At 40.6% G+C, this 14,658-nt stretch overlaps 3 protein-coding genes across 4 annotated transcripts in view; 1 reads left to right on the top strand and 2 right to left on the bottom strand.

The window, feature by feature from the left end:
* Positions 1-1,316, top strand: part of LOC109467659 — a 10,237-nt gene extending 8,921 nt beyond the window's left edge. Inside the window, exon 4 of the mRNA XM_019765703.1 lies at positions 522-1,316. Coding sequence (XP_019621262.1) covers positions 522-663 — 142 coding nt within the window. The 3' untranslated portion in view covers positions 664-1,316. The remainder of the gene's footprint in view (positions 1-521) is intronic.
* Positions 1,317-1,718: 402 nt separating this feature from the next.
* LOC109467675 (DNA-directed primase/polymerase protein-like) lies at positions 1,719-10,283 on the bottom strand. Its single transcript, XM_019765719.1, is given in 15 exon segments — positions 1,719-3,200; positions 3,654-3,700; positions 3,961-4,043; positions 4,352-4,425; positions 4,764-4,885; positions 5,483-5,601; positions 5,930-6,155; positions 6,646-6,810; positions 7,298-7,371; positions 7,571-7,644; positions 7,936-8,077; positions 8,561-8,658; positions 8,964-9,042; positions 9,404-9,496; positions 10,209-10,283. Coding segments are annotated over 15 exon segments (1,992 nt in total). The 5' UTR covers positions 10,268-10,283; the 3' UTR covers positions 1,719-2,663.
* A 2,393-nt stretch (positions 10,284-12,676) lies between these two features.
* On the bottom strand, positions 12,677-14,584 carry LOC109467676 (zinc finger protein 525-like). Of its 2 annotated transcripts, XM_019765721.1 has the most exons (4): positions 14,101-14,584; positions 13,829-13,932; positions 13,507-13,675; positions 12,677-13,170 (listed from the first exon to the last, which is right to left on the bottom strand). In XM_019765721.1, the coding sequence occupies exons 1-4, from the start codon at positions 14,582-14,584 to the stop codon at positions 12,896-12,898; spliced, it is 1,032 nt and encodes a 343-aa protein (XP_019621280.1). In that variant the 3' UTR covers positions 12,677-12,895. The 2 variants fall into 2 exon arrangements, with proteins under 2 accessions (XP_019621280.1, XP_019621279.1); XM_019765720.1 differs by having other exon boundaries at positions 12,677-13,104; positions 13,357-14,530.
* Positions 14,585-14,658: the final 74 nt, after the last annotated feature.

The following is a 14,658-nucleotide window of genomic DNA, read 5'->3' as shown; positions in this document are numbered from 1 at the left end:
CCACAGACTGGTATTCTGTGGGGTATAAATGTGTGTGTGTGTTTGTGTGTGTGCATGTATGTGTGTGTGTGTGTGTGTGTGTATGTGTGTGTGTGTGTGTATGTGTGTGTGTTTGGGTATGTGTGTGTGTGTGTGTCTACGCGGGCGTGTGCGTGCGTGCGTGTGTGTGTATGTGTGTGTGTTCGTGTGAGTGTGCATGTGTGTGTTTGGTGTGTGTGTGTGAGTGAGTGTTTGTGTGTGAGTGAGTGTTTGTGTGTGTTTGTGAGTGTGTGTGAGTGAGTGTTTGTGTGTGTGTGTGGTGTGTGTGTGTGGTGTGAGTGTGTGTATGTGTGTGTGTGTGTGTGAATGTGTGCGTGTGTGAGTGTGTGTGTCTGTGCATGTTTCTGTGTGTGTATGTATGTGTCACACTGAGACTATCCAGAACCGTGCCTGATCCTAACCATGACCCATGCAGGCATAGAACTAGATAGACATGGTTCCTTTTTGATCTGCATGACACATCTCTTTTTGTTCCTGCACAGAGTACAGATGGAGCTGTACCAGTGTTACCAGACCGTTCTGGACCAGCCCTTCTGCGAATATGACAACGAAATCAGCACGCGGCAGACCAAGATTCAAACAGACATGCGAGTCATCCATCAGAAATGCACCGGGTTCCGATAAAACCGTGGTAAAATGAAGGACTTTAACTTGTTGTCAACAATGTACTGAGCACTTTTTATAACAATGTTAGGTTGTTGGAGTTGGGACCAATATTGCAAGAAATGATAGAACCAAGGAAAACTGCAGAAAAGAACTCGTTGTCAACTAATTATATAACACATTTTTATAATGAAGTAATGCTGTGGATGTTGGGACCAATCACTTTTTGACTTACTCACCAAATGACTTTTTTTTTAAATTGATATTTCTAACTTTAATGTCTTTTTGTTATCATTTAACATAAGTACACTACCAATACTTATATCACATCTTACTGTGATCTTAGTTGCAACTAAAAGAGTGAACCTATAGTAAAGTCAATTGATGAACTCTTGACATAAGACTACAATTTACATTCTGTAATTAAAAGTTTCAGTCTCATTGTTCTTTTTGTTTTTTGTTTTAATTCGTGTTTGGTGTTGGACATTGGACATATATTTGCTGCTCCCAAAAAACTGTACTCCTTTAATAAATGGCAGACCAACTCCCCAAGCAAGTTATCTGTCTATTTGGCACAAGTTCTATTCTTTCCAGCCGTCTCTGATGAAGCCTGGTAGAGGTTGTAAGGATACAGACACAATGTTAGTAGGGCTCTGACATGACAGGGCTCGAAATTCAATAGACCCATTCGCCTTTCACGGATGGCATAAACTGCTTACGTCACAGGGGGGGCATTTCGAATAGAAACTACGTCACAGGGGGGACATTTCGAAAGTTCCTTTCACGGATTGCATAAACTGCATACGTCACAGAACAAAATAACCTTAAATTGTTGTACGGAATGCCACCATACAAAGTTGGTGCCTGTTTTCCTGTCATTTCCGCATATATTACCGAGAAAATAGACACTTATCTACCTTTTAGTAAAAAAAATGATCTGCCAGGGGGGACACCGCGAGCGCAAGCCGCGTTCGACTTTAGCGTTCTAGAACGACGTTCTTTCGAAATGTCCCCCCTGTGACGTAAGCAGTTTATGCGATCCGTGAAAGTCGAAGGGGTCTATTATAGGAATAGGTGCACTGGTACACCTAACCTATCAAATTGGGTGCACACACATTATTTTTTTTGGGGGGGGGGGGGCACCATATAAAATAAATTAGGTAGTATGTCAGCAAACGAAACAAATTATGTTTCATTTCTAAAGAAAAGTATTACAGCAATGATTTTATTATTTTTCTGACACTTAGAATATGCTGTACACTACAGTAACCATACATGTAACCACCAACATGTTTACATATGTAAACTTAGGAAAATATCTGAGTCCACTGGTGCACCCACAGAAAAAAGTTGGGTGCACAGCTCCAAATTTGGGTCACTAAGGTGCACATGCACCCAGTATTTCCAGCCCTGTATCAGGTTTAAAAATAGAGCATGCACATCTTGTGCCAGAGACGGGGTGGGAGGCTTCATGCCACGATTTATTGAGAGACACCCAAGAGAAGAGACCTGGTGGGGACAGCCAGACACTGAGACAGACACAGACCTGGCTACAGACACTATGTATGGAATTTAAAAATAGAGCCTGTGTATGTGCCAGGAACAGTCAGACCTGGTCAGGACAGCCAGACAGTCAAAACTCACAAGAAAGTCATGAAGACAGGTATTACTATTAATTTTAAGGTAGAGGATTTTAAGGTATTTATCAGGTCCCACAACTTTCAAACCAGAGCTTGGGCTTTTATGAAACATAAAAGAAAGGCTGTACAAAAATCTTACAAAGAGAAATAAAACATTTGTTATCATAAAAGTTGTCTGCTAAAAGATAAATCTCACATTTACACCATGGCATTAAATTCTGTGTTAATGTTCTTGACTTTTCTGTGAGAAATTATGTCTCATCAAGGAGGTTCCGACAGTTACTAGCATGTTCCTTTAGTTATCACTATGGCAACACTGCGCACCTGTGTCAGAAACTTCGCAGTCATCAACGCCTGTTATGTTACCATGGTAACTGTTGCCTAGCAACACTGTGTTGCAGCTAGTAGCAGATCGTCGTCAGAAACATCGCAGTTGTCAACAGTTGTTGTTTCCGTGTTCCCATGGCGATTGTTGTTGTCAACTGTTGTTGTTGTTGTTTCTATTTTCCCAGAATCCTTGCCAACATGGCGACTCCCCTGTTCCGTGACCGCGACAGTCGTGTGCGTGTTCCCATGGCGATTGTTGCTATGGAAATGATTTGCAGCTAGAAGCAAGTCATCGTCAGACACTTCCCAACTGTCTACCTCAGCCCTTCTTTGACAGTTGGATGCTGTCACCATTGCCAAATTTCCTTCACATTTGGCTGCTGTCATTGTCCCGAAATTTCTGTCACGTTTGGCTGCTATCACCGTCACCAAATTGCTCGCGGCAAGCAAGTCTTGGTCCGACGGTTCTTGCCCGTCAGTGTCCCAAGAATCTGGGTCAGAATCCTTTCGTAATTCCGCGTACGATCGCTCCTGAGATGACAGAGCTGAGAGCAAGTCTTCATCCTCCAGTCCCGAATCCCAGAGCTCGTCCTTAGTGAGTCAAAAATCGAGCCAAAAATCATTCATTAGTAGACCACATTAGTATGTATAGTTTAAGTGTTATTGCTGTATCCTTTTCCTTTTTTATTCATGACCTGTACTTACATAATAGCTTGTAGGAGCACAAACCTACAATAAAGGTCTTTCATTCATTCATTTAATAATAACTGGATATAGAGAGACCGCATGCATCTGCAAATAGTGAAACAATAAGAATAGCAGGAAACCAAGAAGAGTGGAGAAAACTGGTTGTCAGATGGTTTAATGCTGTAAATGAAAGCCATAGTGAAATCGCATTGCGCTAGCAGCTATTGCAAAAGCTTTATGCTAGCTTGTCTCAAGTATTTAGTATGAGAAAGAGAGAAAAAACAGAAGCACAATTATTTGTCAGCATATCATACACTGATCGCCTTTGATTCAAAGTACCATGTGAAACAAACTCACCTCTTCCAGAATGAATGCAGGCAGAATTTCAGCAGGCAGGGGCCTTTCTGTGGAGATAAAAATTATACAGGCACTAAAATTAGTCAGCTGACATGGCCAGCTAATGTGCCTAGATAGCAGGACTTTGTTGCATCTGTTATTTAGAAAGATAGAAACTAGAAAGTTTCACATAATGTTTTCACATGGTCTAGTGCAATAAAGTACTGCTCTGTTTATTCTTACTCCAACACATGTTCCAGGTCTTGGACCTTTTATATTGGAAGAAGAAGAATAAGAAAAAAAAGAGAGGGAAAATGATGTGTTTTACCTGGTGATTTGTAGTTCTGTGCCCGACAGACAGGATCGTGACATTTCTGGTACATCACACAACGTTTCAGGTCAGCTACGAGCCTGGAAAACAACAACAAGGACTAGAAAGGTAACATTTGCAAAGCAAATACATAATGTTTACCTTCGGACATGGTCTGCTTTGTCAATTCTTACTCAAACACATTCACATACATGTACTACTAGTATATGGTGACAGGAGCAGCAAAATTGCAACATTATGTAACCCAACACCAGTCACCATGGTGACAGACGTCAACAAATCACGTCAGTAGTCAGGTCAGACGTCAATGTTTGGAGAACAAGAGGGAGAAACTGAGCAAAAACAATACGTTTTCCTTCGGTAAACATAGAAATAAAAAAGCCCCTACATGACGTGGTTGCTCCTGTGTGGTCGGCCGATGTTCTCACACCAGCGGTTGTGAGCAATGTCGTACATCAGCACCTGGAAAAAGTTTTCTTGTGGTTAGGCCACACTAATTTAATTTCTTGGTTAACGGATTTGCCCGCTTCATTTTTTTCTGATTTGCAAAAATAAAAATTCAGAATCAACTGCAAAATCCTCATATTTTGCCCTGAACAGTTAAAAACAGTCCTTTTCTTCCTAGGTGTTACAGTTATTCCATCTTTCAATGCAATGGTGTCATTAAAAGTTCAAAATTCATTGTGAACAGGTTTCTTTTCATTTCCATTTATGTAGCTTGTACCTACTGTACAAAATGGGTGTGTTATGCCTTAAAATGGTCAACAAGTTATGCAAAACAAACAAACAAACAAACAAACCTCGCCCTGTGAGAAGTATGTCCACTGCCTGATGGCCCCCTGAACTCCCCCCCTGCATGCCTGCAGTACCACGTAGGCATCCACTTCTGGGTAGGGGGAGCTGCTGCAACCTGACAGCTGGCCTGACTCTGTGCAGGATACAAAATGAACCAGTTTTATAGTAAAATTAAGATACATTAGGCCACATCAATTTGACTTCTTGGTTCTTGGATTCATTCAGAAAAAATACAAAGCAATTGGGCAAAAAAATAAATAAAAACAGGTCTAGGCATCCTACGATAGCCCAAAATGCTAAAATAGGAGACATGGAGTCAGTACATACCAAGCTGGTTTAAAATGTAAACAATGAATTTTGAACTTAATAAAACCACTGCATTGATATATGGAAAACTGTAACAATTCATTACACCTTACCCTTGAACATCCAACTCTAAACATTATGTAAAGCTATCTGAACATAAATATAACATCTGTGTCCATAATATCACCAGGGTCCATAATATCACCACCTTGAGAAATAGTGTGCTTTAAGATATTTTTACTGCAACATACTTTTAATATGCACTCCTTCACACATCAAATGTACATACCTAGGGTATGTTGCAGTAAAAATATCTTTAAGCACACTATTTCTAAAGGCACACTATTTCTATTATGGACCCTGGTGATATTATGGACACAGATGTATACTGATATGAATGAACATAAGAAGACAGCACCTTCCACTTTTCTGTTGTCCCTGCCTGAACTGTTGTTTCCATCCACACAGCTGGTTCTAACTCTGCTGGTCAAACCTTTCATGTTCTCACATCGCAAAACTTTCAGGTCAGGGGAAAACCTGTAAGAAAAGGTTAAAAAAAAACTTGTTCAGTTTCAGTTTATTCATTTCACCAGCAGTTACACTAAGGTACAAAAAAACCTTTCAGCGTAACACACCAGCTTCGCAGGCACGCAGCGCGGCGGCAGCTGGCTATATTACACCAATGGACTTGTTACACCTAACCCTTGAACTTCTAACTCTAGACATTGTTCAAAGCTATCTAATGACAATGCCCCTACTGTACTTGGTGACAGTGAGTTCCACTCTGCGATAGTTCTAGGAAAGAATGAATTCTTGAACACCTCAATCCTTGGTTGATAACTCTGGTACTTAAAGGCATACTTACCTCACATTGCTAACAAGGGAGTCCAAAAAGACCTGTTTGTCCCAGCATGCTTTGCTGCCGTGCTGTGGCCTGTCCCAGCATGCTTTGCTGTGGTGCTGTGGCCTGTCCCAGCATGCCTTGCTGTGCTGTGGCCTGTATTTGCAGGTTGGTGCCAGCAGCAGAGGCGCACGCCTGCCCAGCTTCGTGTTCTTGTACAGCCGGAAGTTCCTGTTCTTCGTGTACACTCCTGGGTGGGAAACAAAGTGAAATTCAAACTAGAGAGTACAGCAAATACATATGGAATACAACACGGGGTACTCTGTTTCGCCCGAGGTACCAGCCCGACCGCGCGTCGGATCGCCCGAAGGCCGGAGGGTGATCCGATCCGCGGGAGGGCTGGGACCGAGGGTGATACAGAATACATCGTGTTGTATTTTATTTATGTCATACCCACCCACGAAAACACGCCTTTCAATGCGAAATGAGAGAAATTTGGTGTCCCTAAACCCAAAAAAATGCAACAACATCAATTCCAACGTCCCGATTTTGTATTCAAATTTTCGAATGCCGTGAGCGCGGTTAGGGCGAAACGCGCTCGAATCGTTCTATGAAACATTTGGAAGTCCAGGCCATACTGTAAAGTACGACCCAGTACAGAACACCTGTATCAAACGTAATTGCAGCCCAGGTATGAGCTTAAGTAACTACTGCTCTGTTTACATGTATCTATTTCTCACCTGTATCTATGAATAAGACTTTCTCCCCATCCTTGTTGTCCACAAACAGCTGGTCCAACCCCGGCACTGCCTCTCTCAGCCCCTGCAGTTCCACATCCCCTGCGTGGGGGCGCTGCTGCTCAGTGTGCTGGTGCAGCTTGTCACACATCTCATGGATAAAGTTGCCTGGAGAAAAAAAAGGAAAATTTCATCAGTTTGCCACTTGGCCTCCCTTTGTTTTTTTAAAGCGAGGTTCAGTCAGGCTACACCTTAGTGCACCTAATTTTGATCTTCTTTTCCAGTGCACCCAAAAATGTTTAACATCTAAGTGCAACTTTGACTCCGTAAAAACTGAAAAAATTTTTTTTTTTACTGAAAATCAATTTCATCCTTCGTTCCATCAACAAAAGTACAAGTAAAACCTGTACAGGTAACCACCTCTACATAGATAGCATCTGGCAAATCATTGTTACTGTACTTTTCTTTGGAAATAAAACATAATTAGCTTTTGCTGACATTCTACTCATATTGTTTTATATGGTGAACACAAAAACTTTGTTGTGCGCCCAATTTTCAGGTTCGGTGCACCAGTGCACCTATTCCCAAAATGAATTTCGAGCCCTAAACAAACAAAGAAACAAAGAAACAAACAAACAAACAAACAAGCCCTCACCTGCATGTATATTGTCCTGAAAGGCCGCTCCTGGTAGGTGGAAAATCAGGTGATGACTGAACTTTTCCTCTGTGCTAAAAACAAACAAACAAACAAACTTAACACATATATATAATTTGAAAAAAACCCTCAATGGATTATGCAATTAAAAAGTGCAAAAAAAATGCAATAGTATAAAACAGATTCACAGTACTATACGAAGAAAAGTATATATCAAGAAAATGAGGAAAAGTTGTTCGTATGATTCTGAAAAGCAGTTATGAATCCACTGACCTTCACTCAAGGTCAAGTACATGTTCCTCTGTGCAGTCAAGGTCATACTTTTTCTTAAGGGACCAGCAGACAAACTGTAAGGAGGAGAAGACTTATGTGGGATGTCAGCATAAACCAACATCAGTTGTAGAATTACTTTTTTCAGTACTCTGCAATATTGCAGAATGACAAAATATTGTTCCACAATTCCAAAATATTTTCTGCAAATGTGCCCTTATAGACTGCTGTCCATCCGAACAAAATTGAAAATTGGCAACCATTTTACCTGCAATAAGTATAAGTTTTAACCATTGAAAATCCGAGAACCAACCACCTTGGTGCACCCTTAGTACACCCTTAGCTGCAGGAAGGTTAATTTAACCCACCCTGATGAGAGTGCTGACCATGGTGACCCCGTCTGACCCCGGGTTCACGACCTTGCTGAACTCCAGGTCAAAGTGCAGGTGACAGGTCGCGCCCTCTGGGATGACCTCATAGAAATGGCCGTCCAGGTCAGGATGTAAAACACTGTGGAAATATGGAAAGTAACATTGTACAAAATACTTTTTTGAACCAGGTTGCCCTATGGCAAAAATTAGGTTGCCCATCATAATTTTAGGTTGCCCCACCTATACCTAAACTACTTTCCTCAAATTAAGTAATGTTACATACATAAGCCTTTGACAATGTTTCTAATGGCCTTTAGTTAACTGATACTAGTAATAGCCATTAATTCCTACAGTTAAAAAGCATCTGCCAGATACAGTGGTGCAATTTTTTTGGGGGGGGGGCATTCTTAAAATTCAGGTAGCACACTGGGCTACCTTGGTTCAAAAATAGGTTGCCCCAAGTAAAATTTGCACGCTGCATCATGGCCCAATGCCTACCTGTACATATCCCAGAACTGTTCAGACCTACCTGTACATCTCCCAGAACTGTTCAGACCTACCTGTACATATCCCAGAACTGTTCAGACCTACCTGTACATCTCCCAGAACTGTTCAGACCTACCTGTACATATCCCAGAACTGTTCGTATGTAGTGACCAGATATTTCCTCTGCCCCTGTTCACTTTCCCCCTCCACTTCACAGGAAAACACATGGACATCCTGGAACGAAAAACAACAACTAAGTTAGAAGAAGACATCAAACTCAAAGTAGTTTGCATCAGGGAATTACATCATATAATGTAGGCGTAGGAAAAAACATGCATCCTGGTGTTGGGTGTCATAATGTTGCAATTTGATGGTCTGCTCTGCTCCTGTCACCATATACTAGTAGTACATGTATGTTAATGTGTTTGAGTAAGATTTAAAAGAGCAGACCGTGTAACAAGGTAAACATTATGCATTTGCTTTGCAAATGTTACTTCGATCTCTAGTTCATACATGAATCTGACAAGAGCCATCCCCACCTGTTTGCAGCACCGAGCGAAATCGAAGGCTAGCTTCTGTCTGGGAAACAGCCTCCACACAGGGGAGGGACACCGCAGCCTGGAACAGCAGACATTTTAGTTCGCGCAAAAAATGTAGTTCCTTATCTCAGCATGAATCAGTACTAGTAAGTGGTAGAAAATATTCCTGTTAATACAATATATGTAATATTGTGATGATATATGTGTACAGTAAATCCTATAGATGAAATCCTATAGATCTAATGAATTGATGATTTTAAATTTTAATGTCCTGTACTCGTCTTATGTAGCTTGTTGTCCTTGTCTCCAGGGTTATCCCTTTAAAATACTGTAGTTTAGTAACTAGTTGGGCAACCCTGGCTGTCTTTTGTACAGCTGAACCAATAAAATAAAAATAAAAAATAAAAGTCAGCATTGTGTACAGATTAGCCTCCCCTCACCCAGGCTTGTACTGAGGTCCTAACGGGAACTTTTTCATCTCTTCCTCCGCTCTCTCAAACCTCCTCAACTTCTTCTTCCATTCTATCTTCCTCCTGGGGGGGGGGTTGACTGGTTCAAACTTCAAACTTTTGTAAATATTTACTGATGAAGGGTGTCGGAACAACACCCGAAATGTTTGCTTATTAAAATTTTTATCCAGTTTGAAAAGTCTAAAATATAATGTACTATATCTTTCTGTTCAAACCTTACACTTAGTTGTACTTAGGCCACAGCGATTTAATTTTATGGATGACATCCTCTGAAGACCCCCAAACTAGTGCGCGCGGGCGAATAAAAAAAAAATCCGGCCAAAAATAAAAATGCTACTAAACCACAGGAATACAAAGCTGGTATTGTGAATTTGCGACAGGACTTAGCGATCATGTACTAGTATACGGCAAGCCGGCACATGCCAGCTTTTTGCGGCATTTATGAATCGGTACTGTACTTATGTACTGAGTTCTTGAGTCGTGGAGCTTCGAATTCGATAGCCTGGGTGCCCGGCTTCGTTTTGTCACTGACTACCATGGACTAACCAGGCCTAAGACTAGGCCAGAGCCTCGGTGGAGGTGATCTTTTTTTTTTTTTTTGAGGGCGACAGGCCAAAATCAATGCGCGCGCGGATGTCATCCATAAAATTAAGTCAGTGTGGCCTTACTGTTCAAAACTGGTTTGTTACATCTACATCATGTCAAGTACATGTGTACTAGTAAAGGTAGTTTACCGCTTATGTAAAACAAACAAAGTTAACAAACAGAACCTCACCATTCCTTTTCTTGGTCCAGGCTACGTTTCTCACCAGACTTTACTGACATACTGGACATGTTACCTGGATCTGGAGAGACTAAACAATAGATTAATTTCTTCCATTGGGCTTTTCAAAATAAAATTTTGAGGGGAGGGGGGTGCCAGAGGTAAAAAAAAATCAACTTTCAATCCTTCTAGATACCTACAATCGCAACTCAGACTCACCTGTATGTCCTCTGTATTGTCTCCTTCCTACTTTGCACTTGTTATCCGCCTTCTGACCACAGAAACGCTGGTAGAAACTCGTTAAGTCGACTTTTCGGCCTTTTGTTTACTACTAGAAGTATTTTCGGCGGCCATGTTTCCCGCTCCTTCCCGACAACCCTTGCGGTACGGTCTCGCACCGCAGTTCGGCTCCAACCCGCGCACCGATCACTGCGAACCCACGGGGCGGGGCAACAAACTGCTGGGGGTGGTCTAAAGGTTTCTGAGGCCGGATTTCTTACTAACTTTGGATGAAATCCGGTAGAAGACAAAATACACAAATTATGATGCCAGTTTTCAGTAACTAAAATACACATTTTGTTGTATGTTCAGTATTTACCATCTATAACTATATCATTTTAGTTATATCTCAAAAACTTCTAAGTTCTGATCTTTACTTCACCTTAAAATATAAATTTAAGTCCATGTTTTCTTGTATATAATATACTGTTGTTAAGCTTAATATTATTTTTTGGTATATTCGTCGAGTTATCTACACAATGGCTATATTAGTATTCATGTTTACTGTAGAAAAACATATTGTTTTTGCTCTGTTTCTTCTTCTGTTTCAAACACTAACCTCTGACCTGGCCAATGACCTGAACCAGACCATCTGTCACCATGGTAACTGGTGTTGGGTTACATCATGTTGCAATTTTACAGCAGGAGGCATTTTGACTCCAGTCATCATATACATTTGTGTGAATGTGCTTGAGCAAGAATGAACATAGCAGACCATATGGGAAGGTAAACATTATGCATTTTCTTTGCAACTGTTACCTCTCTAGTCTTAAGGCCACACCAATTTAATTTCTTGGTTAACGGATTCGCCGCTTCATTTTTTTCTGATTTGCAAATAAAAATAAAAATCCAGAATTAACTGCAAAATGCTCATATTTTGCCCTGAACAGTTGAAAACAGACCCTTTCATCCTAGTTGTGACAGTTATTCCATCTTTCAATGCAATGGTATCATGGAAAAGTTCAAAATTCATTGTTTAAATGTTGAACCAGCCTGGTGTGTTGACTTCATGGCTCCTATAGTACCATTTTGGGCCATAATAGATTGCCTAGGCCTGTTTTTATTTTTATTTTTTTTTTCGCCCGCCCGCTCCATTATTTTTCTAGAAAAATCCGTTAACCAAGAAGTTAAATTGGTGTGGCCTAATCTTGTTTTAAGTACAGTCAAACCTGCCTATAAAGACCACTCAAGGGACTATTAATAAAAGCAATTTGGTCACTACAGACAGGTGGTCTCTATAGAAAGGAACCTAAAACTAGCCAAAAAGAAATCATTAAGCAACAAAGGCTAAAGTTTAAAACATTATTAACAAGATAGTGTTTATTGAAGTACGAAATGTACATGGAGTTATAATGAATATACTAGTTTCCACACATATTGAAAGTGTGAACATGTTCACTAAAAAATTTGCAATTTTTGAGCTGCTACAGAAATTTTCCTACTTATACTACATGTAACTATAAGTTATGGTAAACAACTAAACATAAGCAATGTTAATACTAGTAATACAATAGTAGTGAACTGAAGCATTGTTATTATGTTTACAGAAGGAAAACACATTGTTTTTACTCAGTTTCTTCCTCTTCTTCTCCAGTGACCTCTGACCTACTAATGACATGATTTGTTGACGTCTGTCACCATGGTGACTGGTGTTGGGTTACATAATGTTGCAATTTCATGGTCTGCTCTGCTCCTCTCACCATATACTAGTAGTACATGTATGTGAATGTGTTTGAGTAAGAATTAACAGAGCAGACCAAGTCCAAAGGTAAACATTATGCATTTGCTAAATGCAAATGTTACTTCTCTAGTTTGCTTATAACTTAACTCTGATCCTCCGATTTAGTTTGAAGTAAGTTATGGCCACACCAATTTAATTTGATGGTTCTTGGATTTGCCTCTTCATTTTTTTCTGATTTGAAAAAAAAAAGATTCTGATTTCTGAATCATCTAAAAATGCTCATATTGAGAAAAGTCCTTTTCTTCCTATTTCTTTCATATTTCTTCATATCCATTACAGTTTTTTTTTCATTTATCAATGCAGGGGTTTGATTAAAGTTCAAAATGTTTTGTTTTACTATTAACCCAGCCTTGTGTGTTGACTTCATGGCTCCTATCATAGCATTTGGCCATTTTGGGGCTATAACAGGTTGCCTATACCTGTATTTTATTTTTTCACCCTGTCGCTTCATATTTTTAACTTATAAAAAAAAACAAGAACCAGCAAATTAAATTGGTGTGGCCTATAGTTATGCATGTACATCCTTTAGAAATATAGCAGACAAATGGATTTAAACATTTCCTAGGCAAAACCTTTGGCTCTTTGCAATTAATACTCTAACAAACTATTTTTCCTAAATGTTTTTGAATATTCATGTGATATATCATATATCAGACTTAGTATTAAGATAGAAACATGGTCACAGTTGCAGACTTGGTGCCTCCGTGTGAATTTTCATATGTCGAGTTAGGGAAGTCTTAGAGGCTGCAGAATAGCTACACTGGTCACACTTGTAGGGTTTTTCTTCTATATGGGTTGTCATATGTCGGGCTAAAGAAGACTTGAAAGTTGTCCTGTACCCACACTCCCCACACATGTAGGGTTTCTCACCGGTGTGTTTTGCTAGATGTTTGTCTAAAGCAGATTTCTCTGCTGTAGAATAGTCACACTGGTCACACTTGTAAGGTTTTTCTCCTGTGTGAGTTCTCATATGTTTGGATAAGTTGGACCTGTCAGCTGTCCTGTACCCACAATCCTCACACATGTAGGGTTTCTCACCGGTGTGTGTTGCTAGATGTTTGTCCAAAGCATATTTCCATGATGCAGAATAGTCACACTGGTCACACATGTAGGGTTTCTCACCGGTGTGTGTTGCTAGATGTCGGTCTAAATGAAATTTCTGTGCTGCAGAATAGTCACACTGGTCACATTTGTAGGGTTTTTCTCCTGTATGGGTTCTCATATGTTTGGATAAGTCAGACTTGTGAGCTGTCCTGTGTCCACACTCCCCACACATGTAGGGTTTCTCACCGGTGTGTTTTAATAGATGTGAGTCTAAATGAGATTTCCGTGCTGCAGAATAGTCACACTGGTCACACTTGTAGGGTTTTTCTCCTGTATGGGTTCTCATATGTCGGGATAAGCTGGACCTCGCAGCTGTCCTGTATCCACACTCCCCACACATGTAGGGTTTCTCACCGTTGTGTTTTGCTTTATGATTATCTAAGGTGTCTTTCTGTGCTGCAGAATAATCGCACTGATCACACTTGTAGGGTTTTTCTCCTGTATGGGCTCTCATATGTCGGGATAAGCTGGACCTGTCACCTGTCCTGTATCCACACTCCCCACACATGTAGGGTTTCTCACTGGTGTGTGCTGCTAGATGTTTGTCCAAATCAGATTTCTCTGCTGCAGAATAGTCACACTGGTCACATTTGTAGGGTTTCTCGCCAGAGTGTTTTAATAGATGTCTGTCTAAATTACATATCTGTGCAACAGAATAGTCACACTGGTCACACTTGTAGGGTTTTTCTCCTGTATGGGTCCTCATATGTTGGGATAAGTGGTGCTTTTCAGCTGCCCGGTACCCACACTCCCCAATCATGTTGGGTTTCTCACCGGCATGTTTTGCTAGATGTCGGGCTAAACTTGATTTAAATGCTGCAGAATAGTCACATTGGTCACACTTGTAGGGTTTTTCTCCTGTATGTCTTCTCATATGTTGGGATAAGGTAGATTTCAGCGTTGCCCTGTATCCACACTCCCCACACATGTAGGGTTTCTCACCTGTGTGCTTAGTGAGGTGATAGTCTAAATTAGCTTTTTGTGCAGCAGAATAGTCACACTGGTCACACTTGTATGGTTTTTCTCCTGTATGGGTTCTCATGTGTTTAGATAATGTAGACTTGTAAGTCGCCCTGTACCCACACTCCCCACACATGTAGGGTTTCTCACCAGTGTGTTTTGCTACATGTTCCTCCAAATGAGATTTCCGTGCTGCAGAATAGTCACACTGGTCACACTTGTAGGGTTTTTCTCCTGTATGGGTTCTCATGTGTTGGGATAAGGTAGACTTCAAAGCTGTCCTGTACCCACACTCCCCACACATGTACGGTTTTTCACCGGTGTGTTTTGTGAGATGATCGTGTAAATGAGATTTCCGTGTTGCAGAATAGTCACACC

This window comes from Branchiostoma belcheri, unplaced genomic scaffold (assembly GCF_001625305.1).
Source record: "Branchiostoma belcheri isolate BF01 breed outbred unplaced genomic scaffold, Haploidv18h27 scaffold187, whole genome shotgun sequence".
NCBI classification, from domain to species: domain Eukaryota; kingdom Metazoa; phylum Chordata; class Leptocardii; order Amphioxiformes; family Branchiostomatidae; genus Branchiostoma; species Branchiostoma belcheri.
Note: the sequence above shows the minus strand (reverse complement) of the source record. Positions and strands in the feature narration are given on the sequence as shown.